General features: G+C 37.0%; 1 protein-coding gene across 2 annotated transcripts in view; it reads left to right on the top strand.

The window, feature by feature from the left end:
• The window catches only part of LOC150083734 (follistatin-related protein 5-like), a 494,649-nt gene that overhangs the window by 224,185 nt on the left and 253,381 nt on the right, over positions 1 to 17,083 (top strand). For both annotated transcript variants that reach the window (XM_090378180.1, XM_090378179.1), the window contains exon 3: positions 646 to 763. In XM_090378180.1, the coding sequence (XP_090234306.1) occupies positions 646 to 763 (118 nt within the window). The remainder of the gene's footprint in view (positions 1 to 645; positions 764 to 17,083) is intronic.

Genomic DNA, 17,083 nt, shown 5'->3' with positions numbered 1-17,083 from the left:
CGTTTATTGTCCTAAAAACTAAACTGCACGCTTAACTAAGTCTTCTGCTCGATGCACGCGTCTGCTGCGTGTGTATGTGTGCGCGCGCGCACATGTGTATGCATATGCATATATATACATACACACATATTGTACTTCTTTCTCTCTAGTTATCCGCTTAATGATGCATTAAATTTGGCTGCCTCATAAAGGAAGTCATTAATTTTATCTTTTTCCTTTGCCTCCTCCTTCTCGGAAGACGTTGCCGTGTTAACTCGTAAAGATGCTCTTCCACCCGAACTAGGTAACGCCTGCTTCTCTCTCTCTCTCTCTCTCTCTCTCTCTCTCACACGCACACACACACACACGTTCTTTTTGCTATCGTCTTCAGAGCAAATATCTTTGATCCGCGATCTCCATAGACGAGGTCGTTGTGCTTACTCTTGGGTCGCATTGCCTTCATTTATTGTATCTTTTAATGTAACCTCCGACTCGTAAATGGTCAGAGGTCGTGATTAGGATGCAAACATACACAAAAATGTAAACATAAATATTTTAATTTCAAGAACCGGTTTAAAATGTGTCAGATGTTTAGAAAAAGATTGCAAAAGATATATCTGTTTGTTTATTGTAATGAATTTTTTAGAACTTTTAATTCTTTTTCAGTCCCGGCATCCCCAAGATGAAACGGCATTTTTGGATGACAAAAATCCCTTCTTGAACATGGATATGGAAGATGACGATGAAGATATCCTCGGACCGAAAGCCCTTCCACTGGAAGCAGGTAAGCCTTCATTTCATCCTTCGACTTTCCTCGCAAAACTCGCTCCCAGGCGTGGATCGATTGAATATGGCGTGAGTGATTGTGTGGCGAATGACACTGGATGAATCTACGAGAAATTGGGGGTAGGCAAAGGGGAGGAGACGGAATACGAGAGATTAAAACTGTCCACACACAGCTTACTGTTCACGGACACACACAAGCTCGCACATTAGTCAGAAAAACCCTTCGTTACTGTGGCAGGGACGCGCTATCATCCGGGTCCCTCCTTTAATAAATTATTCCGCCTCTTACGGCATCATCACCCCCTCACGGTGGTCTCAGACTGCGTCGCATTAAGAACGCGTCACGTGCGAGACGGGTCTGTAGTAATTAGTCAGCCTGGGATTTAATTCTCCCGTGGCAGCGTGTAATACTGGCTGTCACGAGCAACTCTGCCACCCTGCCAATAATGCATTAGGTTATAATGACAGGTTTGGTGTCATTCTTCTAGCGGGGGCCTTCCTGTCTTGGCGACTTGTTTTCTTTAATAAACAGTTCAAAGCGTGATTTTTTACGCCATTCATACGGCTAAAAAGCCGACAGGCTTACAAGGGCGACAACCCTTCATTACAGGCGAACTAAACTCGATAATCCTACACGGAACTTAACACAGCTTTCTTTGCTGTGTCTTGACAGGCCGTCGGTGATTGGTTGGCATCGTTGATGCTACCTGCTGAGTTTCGCAAATGACAACACAACATCGAACAGCTTTCCAATATGGACGAAGATTTGCGGTCAAACAGAAAGAGGAAAAAAAAAAAAAAAAAAAAAAAGGAAGTCACACCCGCCACTCGAAAATATCTTCCTTGTTGCGGATTTCAGTTTTTGCGGTTGTGCGTGGGAAAGGCAGCAGTTGTCCCGATGGATTGCTCTCCACTGGAGGGTCGTTTTTCTATCGGCTCCGGACCTCACCCAGACGGCCATACAGTTGACTCTCGATCTTGACACGCGTCTCTTGTGTGACGCCACCCCTCCGTGGATGGGTGTAGCGAGAAGATAAGCTGTACGCATTGTCTGCCAAACCACGTACTTCCAGCAGTTTCGCATAAATACACACGCAAGCGTGAAGAACTTTCTCAAAGAAGGGTGTTTTTGGTAGATAGTAGCGAAGGAACATCTCGTGTATCCTCTTTTATCTCTAGTGCTCTCTTGTTTACGATGAAAGCGAAAGCATCTCTTCTGTATTTGTAGCTTTCTTTTCTGTAATCATTCGCATCTGGGGGGGGGGTGTTCTTTCCCTTCACCTGCAACCCATAATTTTACCTGTCCCGAACCCCCCTTTTCAGCCTTTTAATTGACAGTCCATAAAAGACCTTTCATATTTCCGCCAACTCTTCCTTCATTACTATTGATTCAATCTCTGTGTGCGGCTCCCTTTGGCGGCATTTGTTAATCCATCAAGGAGTGCTTGGGAATCTGGGATGATAACCGACCAGTCAAAAAGATTAAACGTTCAAATAAGCAGTTTAAAATTTCCATTTCTGAGGGAGGAGGTAATAGCGGTGCAGTTTATTTCCTGTGTAAGGCGAAAGAAAAGTAGCGGGTTTATTTGTAGTCTGGGAACAAGAGAAGAGGCAGCAATGAATGGCGGTGTCTTTATTTATTTGGCAGTAGCTAAATGACTTTCATTCTGTTCTTATTAAACAAAGATGGTTAGCTGCATGGGATCCCAAACATAGAATACTTTTGTGATTAATCACGTTTCTTCGTGATTTTGTTGTTCTTCTTCAGGTGTTGTTGCTAAAGTGCTTTTAAATTGCAACTTCGAATGATAATATTCCACATACGGTGCATAAAACTTGGATTTTATACGGGTGCATAATGCATTAACTTGGATTTTATACGTTTTCTGTCTACGTGTTATATGCTGTCTCATTCTTTGTCTGTTTGACTTCTCTCATTGCTGTTTTCAATATTTATAATTAAAATGGAAATGTATTTATAGGGCTTTTCATTTTTTTTTTTTTTTTTTTACGAAAGATGGTTAAGAAGTTCTAAATACATTTATTGTATTTAATCTGCAAAGAGATTAATCTTTCGAAAAAAATTCTTCAGGTTGGGCATCAAACCAGGCTCCCACATATGCTTTTAGCTCATCATCTTTAAAATGGCTTCAGATTTCTGAACAGATGATAGTCACTTAAGGACAGATCTCATCTGCAGTGGAGGGGATTTAATTGTTCAAAACTGCTGAGCTTGTGCAACTCGGTCTTTGTGCGCGGGTGCATTGTTACGGAAAGTTGCAGCTTTTAATTTTCGCATAACGCTGGCATAATGTTCTTGTGGTTTTAGTTGAAAGTTAAGCAACAACAATCCTATTGTGTTCCAGAAAATTAAGGCTATCCCGTTTTTATGGGTCTTTTTCACAACATGGCAGAGTTAGTCGGCCTCAGGCGAGGGTAGCTGGTTTTTCCTCTGGAAATTCCGGTTTTTCGTCCAGAAAGCAGAAAATCGATCTCAGAACACACGCAGTTTACAGACAATATACACGAAGAAAAATGTAGCATTGGGTTTTAGGAGCAACGATGCTCCTACGATGCATCTATAACAACGATGTTGTTATGGTTTTAGGAGCAACGATGCTCCTAAAACAACAGCCAACGCTTTTTCAGCTGATGGTTGGGTTCGAAACTTCTTCAGTGTTGGAGATCCCTTCTATTTCCACTGTCTGCTTTCTAATCTGGATTCAGGATCATGAAAATCTAGCCAGGTTTCATTACCAATTACCAAATGGGTCACAAATGTATCTGGGTTAGCAAGAATTAATTTGAAAATTTCTTTTGATAACTCCGCCTTCTGATATTTATCCGAAATGGAAAAGATTCTGGGAACCCGTCTTGCACAAACTTTGGACATTCCCAAATGCTCATGTATTATTTTTAAACCTTCCATGTTAAGCAACAACATGGAAGGTTTAAACATGGAAGGTGTTAAGTACTTTTTCAAGTTCGGACACTTTAATTCTTCTGTTTTCTAAATGTTTGGCTCAACGCTGGCAGTTTCAGAATTGATTAGTTCAGATGGCCGGCCATACCTTGGATCACTCTCAACTTATTCCGTTCTCTTTTTAATTCTGAGTAATTGGGTGAAACTTCCCCTGATATTTGGTCATTCTTTCTTGGATTTCTTTATAATTTCTACCCTCTTTGGTCAAAAATATAATCAATGAACGATGCTCGATTTGCTGAATATTCATTCTTCTTACAGCCGTCAACATAAAGAATTTAATTTTTTTAATACTTAGCACTGCCTGTAATCTGCAAGTATGAACCAACTGGAATAGGACTACTGATCGCAGCGAATTCGAGAATTCTCTCCAATTGCAAGTTTTTGGCTTCCTCTGCAGCCGTAACCACATCGATTATCATAGTCAATCCTTGTCGGCGATTTAGTCTCCTTCTGCTGCGTGCACCTGAAATGTTTTTGGATTACTTTTTCTTTAAACAAATTCTACGAATTAGTGAGTAACCTTAATTGAGTCAACCTTGTTTCTTTCGAATCTCCGCTTCTCAGGGACTCGAGTTAACTCTAGGCATGTTTTCACTTGTGCAATCCCAATTTGCAAATCCAATTATTTATAGAACAGTCCCTCGGTACTTTTTTTTTGCTCGACTCATCACCATTTACAATATCGATATTTTTCTCACTTGTTTATTTAAAAAGCAAGTTTTAACTCGATTGTCTGACATTGATAACCGTTATTCTGCTACCTAATCTGATTTTTATTAGTTCAGTTGAGCACATGAGAAAAATCAATGAAATAAATTGTTTTTATTTATTTTTTTCCCTCTTTGTTTATTCCTTCCCCCTTCTCTCCGCTAACAATTTCTCCTTGCATTCATTGTTTGGAAAATGGAAACTGGTTATTCCTTTCAGCGTGTTTTGGCATCTTTTTTCTGTTTGTTTCTCGCTTCTGGTGCTCTAGTGTCTCATTCCATGTTTTATTGTCAGCGCCTCTCTACTTTCCTCATTCCTTCTAACTACATATTTTCTTCGTTCACTGAAAGTGGTCGAGGAGCGTAGTGATTGGCTGTCAGCGCTGTTCCCCCCTTTGCTGTCTGCATGGAGTGGAGTGAGTCTTGCTGGAGGTCTGCATCGAACCAGTAAGATGTTTTAACATGCTGAGGGAAATGGCAAAGTCGTGTTTTACAACCGCTCGCTGTCTGTGGCCATCGTTAACTTAAGACATCGCGAAAGTCGATATACGGCGTCCTCCGGCTTCGTCCGCACTTCCGGCATCAAAGTGACCTCGCTTTATTGTCCACTAACGCAAACATACGACATCCTCTTCGACTGTAAAGTAAGTCTACAGGAGAAGTTGTTTACAGAAATGCATTTGGCCAAAGAGGGATAGGGCACGTTCCAGCAAAAATAGACCCGGATGTATCTCCATCGATGGCCACTGTAGCTGCTGTAACGGATGAATGCAAATAATTTCTCCATTCTTACTCTGAAGAAGTTCCTTATCGTCATCTGTGCAGAAAATATCTATTGTAAACATCCCTCTCCGTGTGCGCACGCACACACACATAGAAAAGGTATATTTTACCGAAGGTATACAAACAACCATAAAGATAAGAGTAGCATCCCTGGGGCAACTACGCATGCGCCAGCTTTGTTACCCCCCGGCTCTTTCATTAATATTAATAACGTTACGTTACTTCCAAAAATGCATTATAAACATTGTAATACACTGAGAAAATATAAAGCCGTCTGAGCTGCATACTGGCTATGCATCCTTAATGCGTGTATTCGTAGGTCTTTTAACAACCCTCTGCTACGCGTTTTGGTAAACTTCTAAGTCAGAGGATGCGCCCTGTAAGGGGTTTCAATTTTAATTTTGGTTTAGTTTGGAATATCTTTAGCGTGAGATCTTTTTTGATGCTTTAGAAATTACTATAAATTACGATTGATGGGCATTAATCGAGAGGTCATAATTTATTATCTCGATTATAGTAAATGATTCGAATGATATAATCCAATTATGTCATTATATTATGCAAAATCATTCAAATGATATCATTCCATTATGCAGAATCATTCAAATGATATCGTTCCATTATGCAGAATCATTCAAAAGTGTAATCGAATTATATCATTCAGTTATTTCACTTGAGTTATTTCACTCGATTATATCATTCGGTTATTTCATTCGATTATTTCACTTGATTATATAATTCAGTTATTTTTTGCGATTATTTCACTTAATTATATTCGGTTATGTCATTCAATTATTTCACTGCATTATATCATTCAGTTATTTTATTCGATTATTTCATTCAATTATATCACTGGATTATATCATTTGATTATGTCACTGGATTGTGTCATTCGGTTATTTCATTCAGTAGGCCACCGTAGCCGAGTGGTCAAGCACGATAGTGTATAAGTACACGTGCTTTGAGTGACCGGGGTTCAAGTCCATGACTGCTAAATACCGCGCTGTTTCTCGTATTCTCTGCATCTTGTGAACTAACATCCCTCCTTACCTTGTGATCGTCCGAAGTATAAACAGAAAAACAGAATAATCACTCGATCATTTCATTATATTTCGAATTATATTCGATTGTTTCGCAATATGGCTAATCATATTCGATTATGTCATCCGAATGATTAGTTAGCGTTACTAATCATTCGACTGTTTCGATTATTGAAATCTCTCGGTTGCTGATCACTTGAATATACCCATCACTACAAATTACTTCCTCTTTGATGACTGCGTCAGTATTTATTAAAATTCATAGCTTAGCAGTGGTTGCTAGTTTTCCTTCCTTTTAAGTCGAAAGTACTTTGAAATATCGAAATATTTTGTTGACAGTTTTTCGATAAACTTTTCTGTAAGCGACCAATTTTGTTTTATAGTTTCCATCTGCTTGAGCAATGCGTACATCATTATTTACCATAGTAAACATAATTTCAGACAAAGCTGTTCTTTATCATACTTGTTAGTAATAAAGTGGCTTGTTCTATAGAAAATGGGGTTGTTTTATTGCTGCCATTATAGGAGATGCGAATTCATAAAAGGCGACATAAATAATGAATTTCTTTATTCGGAAATGTCCGATTATTCATAAACTAATGGGCTTTTTAGTTTATATTAGCAGCATAATTGGCTGAAAGTTTTATGAGAAAGATTGGTAATTGTGCTATGGAGAGATGTACTTTTAAAAATGAGCATCGCAGTTTGGGTAATTGGAGTAACCCTTGTAATATCCTATTTCCATACTCTGAGAGAACCTTTCCATACGTATAATTAGGGTGCTGAAGGTATTGTATCACGAGTGTCTTAGTGAATTATAATTAATATTTGTAACACGAGTCAATTTTAGTTCGAGTAGCTTGAAATATGTCAGTCCATAAATGACTTCAAAGGATACTGGATATCGCATCTTTGATGGAATACCTCTGTTGACTCGGTTGTTGTCTCGCCAATAACGATGCTCCACATCCGTCGTTTTAATATTCCACGTTAATTACTGTAATAGCGTTTATCTTCAATGCGTAATATGCAGATATGTAGATGGAGACGTGATTTGTCTTTGTCCATAACGTTACTGTCGTGAGGGAATGGTGAATGTGTGTCTGTTTATGTTTATTTGGGTAAGTTATCGACCTAAAAGCTCTCTCAGAGAGATATTTGCATGTAATTCGTTGCTGTCATTGTGCTCATAGAAGTGGAGTTTGAAAATATTTCCATACATGCATCTATCGACACAGCGGAGATGCCTCCATATGAAAAGAAAAAGAAAAAAAGAGAGAGAGAGAAAAATGGCCAGTCAGTGTTGTGAGAAGAGTGGGGAAATGCTTTCATAAATGAGCATACATCACTACTTGAGGCTCCTACCTTGTCTTTGAAACACATCTCTATCCCCTCTCCCACCCACTCACTACGGTGCCAACAGTAAGCCTGGTATCGGATCTGACAGCTGCATAAGTCTTGGCGGGTTTCATCGCATGTTTATCCCAGATCTGTATGACAAAGACTTCTCACCGTCTACCATCTGGGCCACTTCGCACGTGGATTTGTCACGATCCTTGTGGATCTCCCCCACGCCATTCAAACCGATCATGGCATACTATAACCCTTTGGAGTTTGTTTTATTTTTAGTCTTATACTCTCTCATCCATCTTTTTCTTCTTCCTTTGCAAAAATTCTTTACATCTTTCAACACTTTAAATGACTTGCGAGGAATCGCAAAAGATACTTGAAAATCATAACATTTTATATAAATATTCAGTAAGCAGTGTTAAATATAGTATATGCAAAAATATAAAGCACCCAGTACTGTTCAGCTTGTGTAGAAAAAATATTAAAAATTAATTGATCAAATGATTATTATGTATTTAAATAACTATAAATTTGTCTTCAATTATGTTTAATTTGACATTTTATTGTTGAATAATGCTACATTCTTCTAATGAAATCTTATTAAGTTCCTTTTTCCACCTATGGATCAGAGAGTCATGCTCAGCTGTACAGTTATATTGATGGAAACAGTTGAACACACTTAAGTTTTTGTTTGACGATTTTTTTCCCTTAAACTGATTTGATATAACAGGTAAATTAATGTGCGCAATACATTACATTTCAGGCGCGTTAGAGTTATATTAATTAATTTATCCCTTTTTTGTAATTAATAGAAGCGAAAAATAAATAAGTATTCTTCACTGTACATACCTCCCAACGTAATATTTACTCCACGTTTTGTAATATTTTGTAATAAACAGCACGTGAAATGGTACACGGATTCCAGGCTCTGCGATTTAATAAATCAAACAATCGTATACTGTCAACGCTTTTGTAATGCAGTTTATTTATTTCTTCCTGTATTTTAATAACATTTGAAATATAACATGTGTTTAACTTTTGCTGCGATTAATGTTAATACAATAAGCAAATACTAATAATTCATGATGTAGTAAATTGATGAGAAAAATGCAACAAATTTTATGTGCGAATCCAGAGAATTTCGTTTCTGCGGATCCGCCATATTTCATTTTTACATTCAGTATACGGCAATAAACATAATATCCAATGCTTTAGCTACAATATACGGTATATGAATAGCCTCGTATGTGATATGTATGAAAAAAATAAATAATGATTTCTATTTGTTTGATTTTAATGAAATTTGGAAAGGCTGAAAAGATTGTTTTAAAAGAGCCAAATATAGCTTCATGAAAATCCATCCAATGGAAGTCGAGTTATTACGTGCGGACGGACGGACGGACAAAGAAATAATAATTTCCGGATTTTTATTGTCCGATTTCAATGAAATTTAGGATGGCTCGTCAAATCCTTCTGAAAGAATCAAATGAAAATTCATCTACTGAGAGTCAAGTTATTACATACCGATGATTGGACAGACAGACAGACTGATGGACATGGTGAAGAAAACAGGCGCTTTACGCTTATTAAAAAGTATTTTTTTATTAAATGTTCAGTAACAAATATACATTTACAGGCTCAATGGGTTGGTTTTGGTTTGCACTTTTACTCTTGAAACTGATGAACAGATTTCCATCAAAATTCGCCAAGGTCAAACTCACACTGCCGAACGTTGCTGGGAAAATGGCCATATTGAATTGCTGTTTTGTGTATGCCCTGTTTGTAGACTGATGGGTGAGGTGGGCTTTCACGGGGTACTTAGCTGGGCATAACTGGGATTCCTATGCGTCACGTTATATAGTTGAGCACGATACAGAGACAAATGTTTCTCTAATGGATTCATAATTCCCAGACGCATTTGAAGCCAACGGGTATTTGGCATATGGAGGACATGAGGTTGAACTAATACGTTATTTGTGATAAAACTAGTTTCCCCCAGCTAATAATTATAACTCAAAGGGAATCTGGAATTTCAATATTATCTCCCCTTTTAGTCAAAGAGCAGATTCCAGCGTTTAATGTTTCGCCTTAATGTATCTCGTCAGGGTAGCCCAATTTATTTTACATAGTATAAAATTGTTTATTGTGTACCTCCAACATTACGATAGAATATTTGGCCAACTCAGAATCTAACTTTTAAATATAAAAAGTGACGTACCTCATATATGCACTAAATTTTTTTTTTTTGAGTATTTTAAAGCTCTTAGTGCATTCATTTGGTTTAATTTAGGTGCGGGTTAGAATGCGATGTATCACTCGGTCGTGCCGAGAAAAGGCTGCTGTAAACGGCCAACCAATCACAAGAGGAGAAAACACACCATCGATCAGTAGCTAAGCATGACGAAATTTTTGTGTGCTATTGTGTAGCATTTTTCCGCCTCACAAGGCACTGTTTGACTGTGACAGTAAAAAAAAAGTATTAAAGAACACCATAGGGGATGTGGCAGTTTGGCTGCTTGGAAGTAAGCGGAGGTGATACATGAATTGCTAGAATGTCAGTGTGTTTTGCAAAACAGCACCTGATGTTGGTGCAGAGCAAAGAAATCGCGTGCCTCTGACTGCTTACAAAGTTCTTGCTATAAGTGGGAATGAGTGCCGAAACAGTTGAGACAGAATGAATAAATAAAAACAGGAGACATATACGCTGTCAAGATACAAGTTATGGAGTCTTGTGAATGTGAGCATGAGTGCTGACCGTATTTGTGAAGTTATTTCCTGGAAATTGAAGATTAATTTGGATTCCTTACTGTATAAAATCATAAGAGTATTCTGTTTATTTTATTTTTGTCCTTAAAATGCTAACGTTAATTAATTACAATTTATCCATAACGAGACGAATTATCTAGTTGTTAGACCTTCGGTTGAAAGTCTGCGAATATATGAACTCAAAGAAGAAAAATTACTGGATTTTTTTAGTTTCCAACGAGAAATCCTCGTGTTGCAGCAACAGTGATAATTTATGCGGATCTTTGCTGTCAGTAACAAGCGCTCAGCTGGTGCTTGGGAGCGAGAAGCCCTTAGTGTGATTAGTTAGCAAGTTGATTCCTGCTAGTAAGGGATACTGGCTGCTCTGAGAACCTAATGTTACCTCCTGCTGTTTATTCGCAGTTAAACAACGCTCTTGCAGTCCTAGGATGTCCTAAATTGTCAATAATTATGGTTATCGTCGAATAATTAAGCACTTCCTTCAAATAAATTATACTCCTTCGTGACTTATAATGTCGTCACCAATGCCGATATTCTCTGGTAATTTTGTACTCTAGGCTCTGTTATATTGATTGCCTTAAAAATAGAAATTCTACCTGCGACAGGATGACTTTTAATACTTTATTTCTAATGAAAAGCAGAGTTTTAAAGTTTTTTGTAATGAAAAAACATTACATGATTTCCACCTTCTATGCATAGAGGGGGCTAAAGTTCCCTTTGAAGGACCTGTTTTGATACCGGTGTGGAACTTACGAGCCGCCCAAGCAAACTTTCTAAGTCTACCATTGTCTTTGTCTTCGCAATTATGTCAGCTCCATTTTTCAAGGATCAAAATTGGATGGTATGGTTTTCTGGACCACCATATTCTCCGAACTTATTCCTACTGATTAATTTCAGAGAATAAAGAACCCAAGTCTACTGAACCAATCCACACACAACTTAAGGGTTGAGAGTGGAAATTGGAGCTGTCATCGACAAAATTGATGAAGATTATGTCTGCGATAGTGGAGAACTCTTTCTGTGCAGACAACAGATGTCAAAGAGTCCCATATTGAATGTTTCTATATAACAGAAAAACTCTACAAAAGCGTTTCTACTTTCTGACGTAAATATAAGGTGTAAATCATTTATTTTCATGCTCGTTATTAGACATTACTCACGCAGTAAATAGGAGAAAGAAGTTAAAATTACAATATATATATATATTGTGTGAAAGTCTGGGCTCGAGGTTTTACTATTTTCGTCATGAGAGACTACTTTGGATTTAGAGTCTGTTTTCAGACACGGAAATAGAAAATTGAATTTCACGAGGAATCGGTGATGTAGATTAGGAGCTGGGATCTTTCTCTTCTGATGTCTGCCGTCCTTTTCTGTTGTTTTACCAGCTCTTTATTCTGTAGAAAGATCAAACCATTCAACGAAATATTTGTAACGAATAATATAGTCGAGGGCTGCTTTTGCACTAATGTATCGTTCGTTGAGCTGTTTAGCTTTCGTAATGTTTCCATGGCGAATGACTCACTAGTAATGTGCTGCTTTGAAGCGAGCAGATTCTTTTTATCTCTCTCTCTCTCTCTCTCTCTGTCTGAGCGCTTTTGGCAAATATCGGAAGGCAGGTTTGATTAAATGACGCTCTGATGAAATACGGACTTTCAAACTAGATTTCTTCCTTGGGATATTTACTGAAGAATCTTCCACTTGAATGGCAACTGTCAATCCCTTTTAGGCAGATCGTGTTACAGGAGAATAAATTCGACCCAAGTAAATCCATTAGGCTTAACTGCTGGGGAGCTTAACTTGTATTCTTAATTCATTAGGCTTAACTTAGTCTTAGTACAATAGACTTCTTCGAACCGTTTGATCATTACAGCTAATTGTAGGCTTAAGTCAATAGGCCTAATTAATAAACTATGTGCTTCATTAAGTTTGGCTTATAAGATTCAGTTCATCAGGGTTTATTTGGTTTTATGGAATATCCATATATTAATCTTGCTAAATTTAAGTATCATTGTACCCCTACCCCATTGAAAAATCGGGGGAGTAATTTCAGAACAGAATGCATGCTCCAGTGGAAAAAAAAAAGGTTAGATCAGTTTTACGCCACTAATTCGGGACGGATTCAAGCAGTTAATGATTAGTAATGATTAATTTTTAATAAAGAAATTAATTATCAGTGAAAAAAAAAGGTTAGGTTATGTTACGCCACTAATTCGGGACGGATTCAAGCAATTAATGATAGTCTGGATTGCGCACTCTGTTCTTAAGTTTTATTGAAAAACCTTACCCATGAAATTTTCCAGGGACTGCCGTATTTTTATCCTATTAACAGAATTTTATTCAAAAGTTGTATTATTCATTATGCACAGAAACGTAATTTTTTTAATTTTTCACATTTTTTCTAAATTTTTTAAAACTGAAGATTTTTTAAATGTTTGAAAATAACAACTTGTTCACACAGAGGATCTGCTAAAGTGAAAATTCCGGAAGATAAAGAAAAGTTGAACTCAAAGCACTTGCTTAAATATAGATGCCACGCAACCAGGAAACAAATGAAGCAAACTAAAAAACGAAATGAATATTTCACTGTTGATCGGCACAAATCAACGAGCCTGATGAAACATCACTATAGTTCTTAACTGTGGTTCTACAAAACTTTATTTTGTTATATATTTTTTTCCCCTTAGTAAGTGCGGGATGAGCTTTCCACAGTTATTTGTGGAATCTTGTCTCTGCAGGATCCCTTGCCGCTGTGCTTCCTTGATTGAGTACTGGCTATTGCTTGCTAATTTGTTTTCATTTTTTTTTATTTTATAGTCTCAGTTTTCTATAATTTGTTTATTTTAATTGCTTAGTTTCAAGTAGCTGTTGTCACCTCAAGTATCACTTGCACCAATCTTCTTAAGTTGTATAAAATACGTAGCGTTTAATTTGAAAAGTAGTTAGAAATTTATGTGTCTGGCATAGTTTGTATATGAGTTCCAAAAGAATTCTTACGATTGATTCGGAAAACAGCATTCAACACATATTTACCAATACGATTATTGTAATTGGTACAAAATCGATAACTGATGAGACTAAACGTTTAAGATTTTTTAGATTCACTGGAAAAAAAAAAGATAATTTTTATATTTTGAATTTTCACTTTCAGTTGTGACGTCATTTTTTCCAAATCATCCTCTGCTATGCATTGTATATTACCACCAAATCTCATATTCTCCCTCCCGACATAGCATGACAGTTTAAGACGGCCCCTTATCTGTAGCTTACTAAATGCGTTGTCTTTCCCATCAAAAGCACTTGAGTGTTTTGGAATTTTTTCTGCTTCTCGGGGCCGAGATTTCTTTTGTCGGCAGCGAGTGTGGACAATGTTTTTTCAAAGAGAAACCCAGATTTCCCATCATCTTTGCTGATTGGATAGCGTCTTGAGGTGGTAAATCTGTCCGAGGGCTTTTCCAAATGTGAATAATAAAAAAAATGTTGTTCGGGTGACTCACGCAGCCGAAGTTTGTCTCCATGAGCCGCCATATTTGTCTCCAATGAGAGCAATAAAAGCCTACAAATCGTATGTACGTGAACGAAGTTCGCCACATGACACGCACGCGTCTGTGTTGATGGCATTCCATTTATCTGCTCTAGTCTTGCGTCTGCTATAGTACCGCCTTAGGGAGATGCGACAGGAAAGCCGCTGGTCGGAATGTCATCGAGGGTGTCAAACTTGATGCTGTCGTGATTACACATCTGACATTTTCTGACTCTCCTTTTCAGGCCCCAGGGATGGTGGAATGACTTTGATTTGGACCGGGGGTGGGTGGGGGACGAAATTTTCGTTTATTTTACACATCTTCAGTTCTGTTTCAGACCCCCGATTTCGTTGTGTGGATTGGGGAAGGATAACAGCTTTGTATGTCCTTATCTCGCAAATGCAATCTCTCTCTCTAAAACTATCTTTTTTTATCTTTCTCTCCTGGTAAATTTCTCTTTGCGCATGCGTTCTTTATCATCATTCGTTTTTATCTTCGTGTCATTACTAGAAATAATCCTGTTTATTCTGCTTATCATTTTCATCATTCACTCTTTGTGCATTTGCTGAAGTTTAACGTAGAATAGCGTGTCCAGTTCACCATCATTATCTCTTCCCAGACCATCTTATCAATGTGTTCTATTCGGTATATCAAACAATTCTCTTGGCTGCATGCAACCAACTAAATAAGAATTCCACTTTCGTTTACGAATATCTCTAAATAAACGTTGTTTGCCGTCGAAACTGTATAGCTTAATCACGCTTATCAAAGAGAGAGAAGTAAAAAACTTTGCGAAGGAATGCAGATAGGGAGCATCTTGTCACTTTTTTCCCTCTATTTTTCGTGACTTCGCAAGAATCAAAAACTGGGTTGTAAAAGAACATTCTAGAAAAACTTCTTTGTTGCGTGCTTGCTTTAAAACGTAAACACTTGTTTCAGAGCAGTGAAACTAGCAAATAACTTGACATAAAAATACCTTTTTATTTTTCGTGAATCACCCTAAATATGTTTCTGCTAAATTCTAGAAGACTATTTTTACTTGTAATTAAATACGTGAACTTTTAATTCATTAGGCTTGGCTATCATTTGGAGAAATTCGAGATTAAACTTATTAGGCTTATCTCGAAGTTTATTTTAGGTGAATTTATTTTAGCTGAAATTTTGGATTAAACATTAATCCAAAAATAATCCAGAGATTCTTAATATTTGGATCAAGAATGCTTAATTTATAATTCAATTTTAGCCTAAAATCCACAATTGTTAAGAATCTTAATATAATGTTCGCGCACGCCCACAAGTAAGTAGGGTGCAGGTTCGAACCTGTACACTGCCATGAAAAATGCACGGCCCTTTGTGAATTGTGGCTCCGAAAATGTGGATTCTCTTATGACGGCTACCGTAGTGGGGGCGGGGTCCAAACACGAGGATATATAGTATATGTGTTTCAGTTGACCATGGTTCGAGAACACGTGACTGCTAAGTATGGTGATGCCATGTATTCTCTCTGTCTTGTGAATTATTCTGACTATTTTTTTTCGGAACAGAAAATTTATTATTTATTTAATCCAAAATTCTTATAATGTTGAACTAATAATGTTTGATTCATGATTCTTAATTTTAAGTCTCTCTCCCTCTCTCTCATATTGTTGATTTGATCAAAATTTTAATACTCTTATTTTACATAAAGTGGATTTTCATATTTGTTACCCAGTGTACAATTTTGAGAAATTTAAATGTAAATGAAAATAGAATGTAAACTGATGAAATCAGTGGTTTTTAAACTGTGTATTGGGAATTCTTTCTTAGGGCGGGGGAAAGAGGTTACATTGTTTTCCAAAAAAATGAAATTTCTGGTAGTATTATGCAAATTAAGTTTTTTAACCTCTATGGTAGAAGAAGGCGAGAGGGTGTTCGGGGGAAGGGATTAAGGTCGAGAACTTTAAAAAAAAAATGCATAATAGATAAATGTGTAATGGATTAACCAGTTTCGAATTAAATAAATATATAATGGATTAACCAGTTGCGGATTAAATAAATGTATAATGGATTAACAAGTTGTGGGGATTAAATAAATGTATAATGGCTTAACCAATTATTCCTCGTAAGAAATCTGCTGAAAACGAGCCGCGAAAGGTAGTGTGTGTGCATAATGTATTATATATGCAGTGAAAACACATTTACAGGGTAACGTCTTATATCTGTGATTACTGTATACAGTCCTGCAATGTGTAATCGCGAGCGCCAAGTTAATTTTCCACTGAAACCTGTTTACACTGACTGGCGCTCGATGATGAATAGCTGATCCATTAAAGGACCCGCTACTGGAAATTGTTCAAAACTTCTCTAAGTATTCAGAGGTTATATCAGAAGTTCCCAAACTTTTATATTTTGAGCTACCTTAAAATTTTTCAAAAATTTCACGTTTCTCCCCGCAAGTTCCAAAACAAGTGCCAATAATTAGATTTGAATTAAAATTTAACTATGAATATACATACTTTTATAAATTAATATATAGTTTAATATATTTTATCTCAAAGAAATAAACTATCTACGAATAATAGAAATAAATAAAAAAAACTCTGCTTACCTGGATCAGTGGAATAGTTTGTCCATATTTCGTTAAAAAAAAGTGCTTCGTGAAAAACAACAAGCGCCTCCCAAACCACCTTTGAGTTAAATAATTCTGATAGGGCAACTCTACATTGAGGTTTTAAGTCCAGGAACTTTCGTAAATGTCTTCACTAAGGGATTGTGTATTCTCTGTTTTCATAATAAAGTTGCAGCTCACAAGCCCAGCATAACTCCAATGAATGCTGTTGTATCAGGAATCATGGAAAGAAGCCCTAGCAAGCGATGAGACCCTACACACTGAGCAGTATTAGTACTAATCAGGATAAATTATGTAGAAAAGAGAACTCATTCAGCATCAGCCAAAAAAAAAAAAAAAAAACCTGAGTTAATCATAAATATGCCCATCTTGAACTTTGTCAGACTCTTTACCTCAACTGTTTTGGAAACAATTTATTCCAGTGATCATAATAAGCTGCTTGAAGATGAACTTATCGAATAGTCCAGTATCGATTTGCAGAATGCTCAGAGGCTCTGTGAGTGAATTTAATTACAACATTCTAGTGATACTCAAGTATGGGCTGTTGGTTATTTATT

The sequence above is a fragment of the Mastigoproctus giganteus genome, chromosome 7, assembly GCF_048544385.1.
Source record: "Mastigoproctus giganteus isolate SK-2022 chromosome 7, ASM4854438v1, whole genome shotgun sequence".
Lineage (NCBI taxonomy): Eukaryota > Metazoa > Arthropoda > Arachnida > Uropygi > Thelyphonidae > Mastigoproctus > Mastigoproctus giganteus.
The sequence above is the reverse complement of the archived record's forward strand: the minus strand, read 5'-3'. Positions and strand labels throughout refer to the sequence as shown.